We start from the raw sequence: 11,564 nt of genomic DNA on the forward strand, positions 1-11,564 counted from the left end.
TATGTCCCCTTTAAAAAAAACTGGGCCTAGGTCATATTGCGAATCCTGAGTGTACTCTGGTCATTACGGTATTCTTGACTGCCTCTCAGCAGTCAGCTTTGGGGGGGGGGGGGGGGGGGGGGGGGTGGGGGGGGGGGGGGAGACGTTATATCTGTCTGGTGTACTCTGGTCAGGCCTGCCTTAACCATCCATTGGGCCCAGGGGCTGAGAGGTTTCATAGCCCCACTGAGAGGGGGTCTTACAATGAAAATGTGTAAATGCCATTTGTCTAGAGTGCAAAACGTATTAGTGACCCTCTCTGAGCCACATAACATCAAAATATATATATTAGTAGACTAAAGATGACCAAATCATTTAAGGATAGACAAGGTGATTATAAAACCATGTTCCATGAAAGTTTTATTTACCTCCAAAAGAAAATGTGATCCGGTCTGCAGAAACACAAACGCCTAATAACAGCATATTAACAAGTAAGAGCTTCCTCTTTGGCCTCGGCGGGCCTTGGGAATCCATCACACACACACATACACATACACACACACACACACACACACACACACACACACACACACACACATTGCAAGTCACCGCTGGTTAGTATGGGGTCAGAACAGTCAATGAATGCACGGAGAAGGATTCACAAATGTATTTTGTGATTTATATATAAATTACTCTCTTTTCACAAATACATTTCAATGCACACACAAATGGATATCGGTATGTATAAATGTAAAATAAATCCATAAACAAATAAGTTTCACAAACACATTTCTGATCCACATTCAAATGTGTCTTGTTTTAAATAAGTGTAACATAAATCCATAAATATAGGAATTAAAATAATATTTGCAATTTTCATCTAACTGTATTTGGATGTTGTTACATTTATATACAAACTTTTAAACTTAAATTTACAAGACGCTTTTAATTTGTGAACTTGTCATTTGTGTGTGAACTGGTCTGTATTTATATGTGGATTTTTGAGACTCTCCTGACGTGGCTGGATTCGCAAATGCATTTTTTCATCAAGGAACTCTCTGTAGCCAATCAGATGCCTCCCTCTTTTTCAGCCAATCACATGACTGCAGTGACTGGGCTTTAGATTGTCATGCCGTTAACTACTTTAACGGCACCGACAATCCCAAAACCCAGTCGAAACTAGATGGGTAAAGTGTGTAGTTCAAAACGTGACGCAGCTTTTACTTCTTCGCAACCTAGAGATTGTTATGTGCGATCATTCAAAAACCCCATGTTATTTCCCATAGACATTTGACCGAGGGAACCGGGAGGCTCGGAGGCTGGACTGCAGTCATGTGATTGGCTGAAAACGAGGGAGGCATCTGATTGGCTACAGAGAGTTCCTTGTTGAAAAAAATGCATTTGTTAGTGGCGAAGTCACGCCTCTTCCGGTAGAGCCCATGGGACCTATGAGATCGAAAAATATGAATGGGTTTCAATGGAGAGAAAGTAATTATTATCTGGTCCCAGTCTTTATATGCTCTGGATTGGACATATTGTTGTGATGATAATGATAATTTTTCATGCAAAGAAAACTAAAAAAATTCGCGAAGAAGTTTGATAATGTCAGGTTTTTCCGCTTTGTGAACTACAGCCCCTTGCTGCTCTCGCCGGGAATGATATACGTCACCACCACTCTGGTACAGACATGGCGATCTATCTGCTCCACTTCAGCGCTTTTTTCCAAGGGGAGGATAACAGCATCGAAAGAGGTGAAAACAATTATAAGTCGGGGCATGTTGAGAGTTTCAGTTATGCCGATGGGGAGATTGTCGGTCTTGTCCACGTCAGTCACAGGGAGCGTGACGTCACATACGAGACGTTGTAGTCTTTCTCATTGTGTTTTCTCTACAGCCTTTAACTGAACAATCGGCTGTATTCACTAAGCTGTGGGACGTACTTCCTGTTTCAAATAATACAGCCCCGCCGGTTCCGGTCTGTTTGTTCATCGCGCTAGCCAGCTGACGTTGATACACTTTAAACATGAATCAAGACCGCAAACATTTAAAAACGGTACATTTTCATAGGCAGGAGAAAACCTACGCCGAGCACTGCTGTGTCCCCCCACTGTACAGCGTCAGCCAAATTCAACGGGGTATTAAGTTTCCATGGCTTTCCGAGCCAAACTGACGTGAGGAGTCAATGGATTGTAAACATACGCTAGGATAAATATGTCATCAACATCCACTCTAAGGTCTGTAGCGGACACTTTAGTTCTGACAAGATGATTGAGCCAACTACTCTTCAGGGTCGAAGGAGACTTACAAAAGGTGCCTTACCGACCCTTCTTGAGTGGAACCAGTATACAGTCGAAACCCCAAGGCGCGGCGTATGGGAGAGAGTGGATCGGTTCGTCGAAACTGCCCCTCCGGAAGATGAAGTTGATCTCCTTTTCAACGATCAAGAATACTTCTCTGTCCCTGAACCGGCTGCCATGGATATGTCCGTATCCGCTGCTGAAAACGTCTCAAATTAATAGAGCTGAGAAAGGAGCTACAGGAGTTACGTCTCCAGCGAGAGTTTGGACTGCAACGGTTTGCTGGCTCCGACGCAGACATCCAATTTTATACAAGGGAAGTCACTACAACTTTTTGTATTCGCCTATGTTATTAGCCTAGTCCCTACGTGATGGGGATATGTGTCAGGCAGGGACATTGTTGGTTAGAAAATAGCTTTACGTTACAGATTAATTTATAGTACTGTACCAAATTATTTCTTAATAGGTCTATGTGAATGATAAATAGCACACAAGTAGTGTCGTGTTGAGAGATGGTGTAAATGGAGTTGGGGATGTCCATGTCTTATCAGAATTTATTTATATGAATGTGACCACACCAATAGTACAGAAACAAACATTTATAATACAGATTTGTGTAAAGACTTACAGAGACGTGTTTCCAGTTCAAGTCTACAAAAGTTTATTTTTAAATAGTTGAAAAAAGTCACGTTATTATTCTATGAGATGAAAATAGGAGCACTGAAGCGACAGCGCCAGAATGTGAACAAAAATACTTTTAATAAACAATTGTAAAAATGTATGAATTGAGCAGGTAACACCCTACTTATCTGCAAGTACACGGCAAACCACCAAACAGCGCCTCCCAAAGATACGGCCCGGACAGGAACACTACTCTAAAAAGAAAGAGCACAGAGACCACATTAGAGCATTGGATATCCAGAAACATCAGGTCGTCTTACAGGAAGTTGGGGCAGTTATTGAACTGCACCCAAAGAGGAAACTAAACAAACCTTTCTGTCAGCTGAGTGCCAGGGATTAGTTACGACGCCATCGCGTAGTGGCACAAGTCACAATACAGGTAAAAGGGAGGTGACTGAGGCTGAAACAGGTATATGGGAGAAATACAGATCACCCTGCTACACATATATATATATATATATATATATATATTGTTATGTGCGATCATTCAAAAACCCCATTGTATGTATATATATATATACATGTATGATAAAATCTTAATCTTAGTAGTTACTGTTGACATTATTTTGGTAACAATGTATACTTTTGATAACATTTTTATGTGATGTCTTTTGTGAATAGATTTGCCAGCTACGACCACCTAATGGCTTTTTGGTCTTTGATTGAGCCTTGTCTCTACAAGATGGTCCGTGTCCCCAGAGCCAAATTAGCTGCCCAGAAAAAAGAAGTGGTCGCACCTGCACGTGCAGCTACAGTACTTTATAAGTAGTTACAGATGTAATTATACGTGATGCCATTGCATTTGTATTTGTTGTTTGAGCTATACTTTTTTTCTTTTCCTCTCAGAGACAGCTGCTCCAGCCCATAGATTAACTATTTCTTTTTTCAGCACTGGTGATTAATCACAAAGCTTGATCTAAGAGAAAAAGGTAAATCATTAGAAATATAACCTCAGCATTATGGGTGTAAAAAAACAACTTGGTTCTTATGAAGGTAAGTACTTGAACTTTGCTAGAAAAAGCCTACCATTCTGAATGCTTACTGTTATATACTCTCCCTCTTACAATAAAGACGTGTTTTTTTTTAAAACGGACTCCAAGAATCACACAATTATTCCAATGTACCTGTACTTCTGCTGTGTAAACGACAATAAATATCTTGAATATTGAAAAGTTGTAGTCTTGTACTCATTACCTTGACTAAATTAAATTGTGTGTGAAAAACAGGGAGACATAAAAAACATTCAAGTTGGTGGCCCTTTAGGACTACACTTAGCTACTGCTTAACTGAACCACTGAACAGGGATGAACACAGCTTCCTGCCTAGACTCAAACTGTGGTGCCTCGCTCTTCCTCATCGACCTGTAGCACAAGGCTCTCATGCTGACCTGCCCTGTCAGCTTTTCTTTATTGGACACTGAATGAAATAACACATACAAATTCAATAAGCTTCAATTGTACTGGGTTACTCGCATCATCACATATATAACATGTTACTACATGGAAAGAAACGTTACTTTTATATACACAAAACCGTGGCTATAAATTATTACTCAACACAACAGGCAAACATCAAGGCTGATATAAAACACTGGTTAAGAAATGTTGTTAGAATTTGCTGTTTCTGCATCGTAATACACGTTAGAAAGTGACAGTTAACTGACAGACTAGCCTTAGACAGTAGCTAGCGTCTGTTAGACGTAGTTTTCTTGCCTTCGTAGCTGTGAATGTAAGTCGCAGCATACAGCCTAAAACCCTTCTCCAATTTGCTGGTCGGAGTTTTCGTTTCCATACATAATCGATGTACATCAGTGATGTTTATTGTCGGCAGCTCTTGTAAACACCGGGTATAGAACGTCGCCATCTTTGACCGGAAGCTGTGAAGCTGTATTACGGCGAACCAGGAAGTGCTTGTGCAAGTAGCCTATTGCACAATATACGGTCAAACTCTTGACATGAAAAATTAAATTCAATCCACAAACAACATATGTGTAATCCGGGCCATATAAACACTGGGATCAGAAGATAATTACTTTCTCTCCTTTGAAACCCATTCATATTTTTCGATCTCATAGGTCCCATGGGCTCTACCGGAAGGGGCGTGACTTCGCCACTATCCAGCCACGTCAGGCGAGTCTCAAAAATCCACACATAAATACAGACCAGTTCACACACAAATGCAAACAAGTTCACAAATGAAAAGCGTCTTGTTAATTCAAGTTTAACAGTTTGTATATAAATGTAACAACATCCAAATATATTTTAAATGAAAATTGCAAAAAAAAATGTATTAATATATTTATGGATTTATATTACATTTATTTAAAACAAGACACATTTGTGTCTGGATCAGAAATGTATTTGTGAAACTTATTTTTATTTATGGATTCATTTTACATTTATACATACCGATATCCATTTGTGTGTGCATTGAAATGTATTTGTGAGAAGAGAGTAATTCATATATAAATCACAAAATACATTTGTGAATCCTTCTCTGTGCATTCATTATTAATGACACTGTTCTGACCCCATAGGTTAGGGCTCCGTCACCGGTATCGCCGCAGGCTATCGCCGCACCATTGCCACTCGTTGATGTTGACTTGCCTTTTTCATTTGAAGGTTTAAAAAATCCAGTCAGCTTCGGGATCTTTTTCAGTAATTCTGTATCCCGAATCCCTTTGCAGTCTGCTTTTTTGCGCGCCACTCTCAAACTTTTTCTTTTCCGACATTTTGCCAACTAGCCACGACAACCTTCACGCCTCTCATTTCAATCGATTTGAATCACAAGCCAAAACATTCCTCTACATTTTGTGATAAGCTGTTGTTTCATGGTGCCCATGTGGGTCACTGGTAAATTGGGTCATTCAGAAGCCACACAAATTCATAACAAGTTATGGACAGAGAATTCAACAAATTACAAAGCAATGCAATTTTTATTTTTATTTTCTTGGCTCATGATAGGCCTCTGATCTTTGTAGGCCCCAAACAAAACATCACATTGTTTTGGGCCTACACCGATCTGGGGGCCTATATGAGCCATATATATATACAGGGTGCGATTTGCCGGTGGGGATGGTGGGGATTATCCCCCCCTCTGGTTTACACGTCCTACCCTCTGCTGAATTATTTTTATCCTCGGTGGGGATAAAAATTATCCCCCCCACCCAAAGTATTTTCACCATTACATCGTAATAATTAACAACCAAAATACACAGGGTCCGTCTTCATTTTGAAACATTTTAAAATGTTTCTCAAAATTATCCCCCCCTCTGTTTTTTTCACAAATCGCACCCTGTATATATATATATATATATATATATATATATATATATATATATATATATATATATATATATATATATATATATATATATATATATATAATACTGCAGCTCATGATAGGCCCCTGATCGTCGTAGGCTTCAACCTGACTCTGGTCATTACGGTAATCCTGAGTGTACTCTTGTCATTACGGTAATCCTGACAGCCTCTCAGCAGCAGTCAGCTGATCCACAGTAGAGCGAACATGGCGGCGGAGATCCACTCGAGGCCCCAGACCTCCCGCCCGGTGCTGCTCAACAAGATCGAGGGGCACTCGGACGGGGTCAATGCGGCCGTTCTGATCCCCAAGGAGGATGGGGTGATCACGGTCAGTGAGGACCGGTGAGTACCTCGCGGGTTATCACGGGTCGCTAGCACAAGGACCGGAGCGTCAGCCCGGGTCGGTAGCATAAGGACCGGAGCGTTAGCCCGGGTCGGTAGCAGGAGGACAGCAGCGTACCCCCCCTGATCGGTAACAGGACCGGAGCATTAGCCCGGGTCGGACCCGTCTATTTGCTGAGCATCAGCGCAGCGGGGAAGTGTATCTGTAGACTCTGTTATATGTATATATGTGTATATATGTATATGTGTATATGTATATATGTATATACATGTATATGTATATATATATGTATATACATGTATATGTATATATATGTATATGTGTATATGTATATATGTATATACATGTATATGTATATATATATGTATATATGTATATATATATTTATGTATATGTATGTATATATATATATATATGTATATATATATATATATATATATATATATATATATATATATATATATACATATATATATACATATATATGTATATGTATATATGTATATGTATATATATATGTGTGTGTGTGTGTATACAGTGGTAAGAATAAGTTTATGCACCCATGCTAAAGTTGACTAAAAAGAGGAATAAAAATATCGTCTTTTGGAAATTGATCTTAATGCCTTAATTAAACAAATGAGGAAAAACCCAACCTTTTAGGCCACCAATTTTCTTTGTAAATGAAAAATGTATCGTAAATAAATAAATGTTCTTCATTAAAATACAGGGTGCATAAGTATAGAATCCCCTATGTTAAATTCCCATAGAGGCCGGCATTTTTTTTTTTTAAGGCCATTTATGTCATGGATCCAGGATACATGCATCTTGATATTTCTCAATGCAAATCAGACCAGCTAATAGGCTAACTGAAATAAAACCATGCCAATCTCTAGGTATGGTAAAGGTTAGGTGATGATGTGGGGCTATTTTAATTCCAAAGGCCTAGGTGACTTTATCAGGATGCATAGTATCCTGGATCATATAGATATATATATATATATATATATATATATATATATATATATATATATATATATATATATATATATATATATACACAGTGTTGGGAAAGTCCACTTTCTACGTGACATAGTTCAAAGTTCAGTTCACAAATTTTAAAATGAACTAGTTCAGTTAAACCTTCATAATTCTGAATTTTGAACTAAGCTCACAGTTCCAAAAAATGAACTAGTTCATAGTTATTTTTTTCAATATGTTGCTGTGAGTGATTCGTTTTTTCCGGTATTTTGAACATTGAGCCCCCTTTGTGGTTTGTCTAGGATGAAATAGAGTGGTTGAATCAAGTATCGTAGCGAAATACAGTTTCTATCGTGTTTTATTGCACATTTAGCGCATTTTGTTAATCCCATTGATTTCTGTTGGAAGACTCATTGCTCGTTGGCCGGAAACAGAAAGGGGGGATGGTCACGTTTGGTTGTATTCTTTTCGCTCGGTTCTAGCCCTACTGATGAGACGAAGAACCGAGCGGAAAGACTACAACCAAAGTGAACAGCCCCCCTTTCCGTTTTCCGGCCAATAAGCAATGATTCTATGAGGTATTGTAGTCCGCTGAGCTATGAGCCAGAGAGCTAACGTTATGGATTGTACATATTTATAATTCGAAATTCGTCTCAGCCTTTATACCACAGATACTCTAGGGTCTATAGCATATAACTGCGTTGTCTGATTACAGTTTAATTCATTTTCCACAATTTAACAGCTCTCGTTTTGAAGAATAATCACCGCGCCATTCGTTTCAATGGGAATCGTGCCGGTCTATACTTTCAAAATAAAGTGTACATATTTATAATTTGAAATTCGTCCCATCCTTTATACGACAGATACTATAGGGTCTATAGCATATAACCGAGTTTTCCGATTAAAGTTTAATGTAACAGTAAGCTGTAAACACTGCAACTGCAAATTAACCGCACGGAGATTACCATGGCAACCGGTCAAACAACACGGAGATCTGCGCGCGCATCCGCCGGGTTGATAATCAAATAACCCCCATATTGAACGAAGTTAAACCAAGTGAGCGTGCCGTTCACAGACACCAGAATGAACGAGTTCACAGTAACGTTCATCAGGCAGTAATACAGTATGTTCAGTTCACGTTCGCCCAAAATATGAAAGAGTTCAGGCACAACACTGAATATATATATATATATATATATATATATATATGTATATGTAATATTTTGCTCGGTACAAATCTCAGTGAAGCACAATGTTTTTTAAACCCAAAATTGTGTGTTGTTTTAATACAAATTCGCCAACACCGCGAGATTCGCAGGGGAGAAAAAAATCTGCGCAAATGTTCCTTCCTCTTACTGCTAGGAGAGAAGATCACGGCAGCAGCAGGGGGGCTGGTTGTAGTCTTTTCGCTCGGTTCTCCGTATCAACAGTATGGCTAGAACTGAGCAACCAGCCCGCCCTTCGGTTTCCGGTCAAGGGGCAATGGGTCTTCCAACCGAAATCAATGGATTTACAAAATGGCAAATATAACACGACAGAAACTGTATTACGCTACGATACTTGATTTGGAACGTCAACGAACACCACTAACCACTCGGTGAGTTGCACATTTCTGAAAACAAATGTTTTGGATAGTTTTAAGGACAGTTTTGTGAATACCCATAGCCAGCCATTGTGAAGCAGACAGGGGCGATTCGAAATGAGCCAACTATACCCGAGACAGGACCAATTGCCAAATTTCGGTGTTAACCACTCTATTTCATCCCAGACAAACCAGAAAGGGGGCTCAATGTTTTGTTATTTTTACAATCTACCGTAGTAGACTCTAGCTCTATTGATTTCAGTATCAATACCTAAAGTTACAGTATTTCTATTATGAAATGTATTGCACCATGAGCTATAACTGGGACCATTATATTGTACTTTTGTTAGCCTTAAGCCTAGCTCAGTCATTATGCCATACCACATCACCTCCTGCTGTGTAATGAACACAAGATCTATTGAGAACACCAAATCAATATTTCCTGTTATTTTGGGCAAAGTAATTCAAAAGTAATATAAAAGTAGTTTAATGCCTTACAATTCAAAGACAGTAATATTGTAATGTAACTAATTACTTTAAAATAACAGTAACAAGTAATAAATAATGCATCACTCTTGAAGTAACTTGCCCAACACTCTATGTATATGTATATGTATTATTTGTTCAAAGTTCAATTCACAAATTTTAAAATGAACTAGTTCAGTTAAACCTTCATAATTCAAAATGTTGAACTAAGTTCACAGCTCCAAAAAATGAACTAGTTCATAGTTCTTTTTTTTCAATATGTTGCTTTGAGCTATTCGTTTTTTCCGGTATTTTGAACATTGAGCCCCCTTTGTGGTTTGTCTAGGATGAAATAGAGTGGTTGAATCAAGTATCGCAGCTTAATACATTTTCTATCGTGTTTTATTGCACATTTAGCGCATTTTGTAAATCCCATTGATTTCTGTTGGAAGACTCATTGCTCGTTGGCCGGAAACAGAAAGGGGGGGTGTTCACGTTTTGTGGTAGTCTTTTCGCTCGGTTGTAGCCCCACTGATGAGACAGAGAACCGAGCGAAAAGACTACAACCAAACGTGTACAGCCCCCCTTTCCGTTTCCGGCCAACAAGCAATGATTCTAGGAGGTATTGTAGTCCGCTGAGCTATGAGCCAGAGAGCTAACGTTATGGATTGTACATATTTGTAATTCGAAATTCGTCTCAGCCTTTATACCACAGATACTCTAGGGTCTATAGCATATAACCGCGTTGTCTGATTACAGTTTAATTCATTTTCCACAATTTAACAGCTCTCGTTTTGAAGAATAATCACCGCGTCATTCGTTTCAATGGGAATCGCGTCGGTCTATACTTTCAAAATAAAGTGTACATATTTATAATTTGAAATTCGCACCAGCCTTTATACGACAGATACTATAGGGTCTATAGCATATAACCGCATTTTCTGATTACAGTTTAATGTAACAGTAAGCTGGCAACACTTCAGCTGCAGATTAAAGCTAGGGTGGGTAATTTGGGAGAAAACAGCCGTTGAGATTCCGTTGTGTTCTCTCTGGTCCCTCCCTGCCACGCTCTACCTGCTGTAGCTCCTCCCTCCGAACGTCAGTTATGCGCGTTCATGTGAATTCAGTTACATTGATAGGAAGACGAAACACCATGTCAGATACCGAGGTAATTAAACATTAGTGCTGATAACTACATAAGTACATATTGAGCATCAACATCTTACTCACAGACATACCATGCATGTTATCTTAAAATCATTGTACCGTATTTCCCGCACTATAACGCGCACCGGATTATAAGGCGCACCTTCAATGAATGACCTATTTTAGAATTTTTTTCATAAATAGGGCGCACGGGATTATAAGGCGCATAGCATAGAAGATACTGTGAGTGTGAATCACACTCTGGGACATACTGGGACTGTGAGTAAGCGCAGTAAAATGCTGTGTGCACTGACTACGATAGCCGTAATGCTGCAAGCGGTGTGGCTTTATCGTAGTCGTAGTGAAACATTTTATTATTATTATTAAATTGTTTTTATTGGTTTTTCATACTGAAACATTTTGACAGAGCGCCGTTTACAACCAGTATGGATCAACCAATCAACCAATTGATCCATATATAAGGCTCTCCGGATTATAAGGCGCACTGTCGTTTTTTGAGAAAATTACCGGCTTTTAAGTGCGCCTTATAGTGCGGAAAATACGGTAATTGCGCTGGTAGGCCAAAGAAAAGTAGCTGTATCAGCCAAGGAAAAAAGCAAACTAATTGCAACTGTAATTTGTCAGCATAAGCTGCCAGAGCTAGTAACCTGGTCATCAATATTATATACTGACGTTTTGAAGTGATGAATTATACTACAATAACACTTATTTTTTGCATTATAAGAGTGTACAAGAAGAGAGCCCAGATGG

General features: G+C 39.1%; 1 protein-coding gene across 1 annotated transcript in view; it reads left to right on the forward strand.

Moving 5' to 3' along the window:
* Window positions 1-6,484: 6,484 nt before the first annotated feature.
* The window catches only part of wdfy1 (WD repeat and FYVE domain containing 1), a gene marked incomplete at its 5' end in the record, with an annotated part of 23,126 nt that continues 18,046 nt past the window's right edge, over window positions 6,485-11,564 (forward strand). Inside the window, one exon of the mRNA XM_079732558.1 lies at window positions 6,485-6,621. Coding sequence (XP_079588684.1) covers window positions 6,485-6,621 — 137 coding nt within the window. The remainder of the gene's footprint in view (window positions 6,622-11,564) is intronic.

The sequence above is a fragment of the Pollachius pollachius genome, assembly GCF_949987615.1.
Source record: "Pollachius pollachius genome assembly, chromosome: 3".
Lineage (NCBI taxonomy): Eukaryota > Metazoa > Chordata > Actinopteri > Gadiformes > Gadidae > Pollachius > Pollachius pollachius.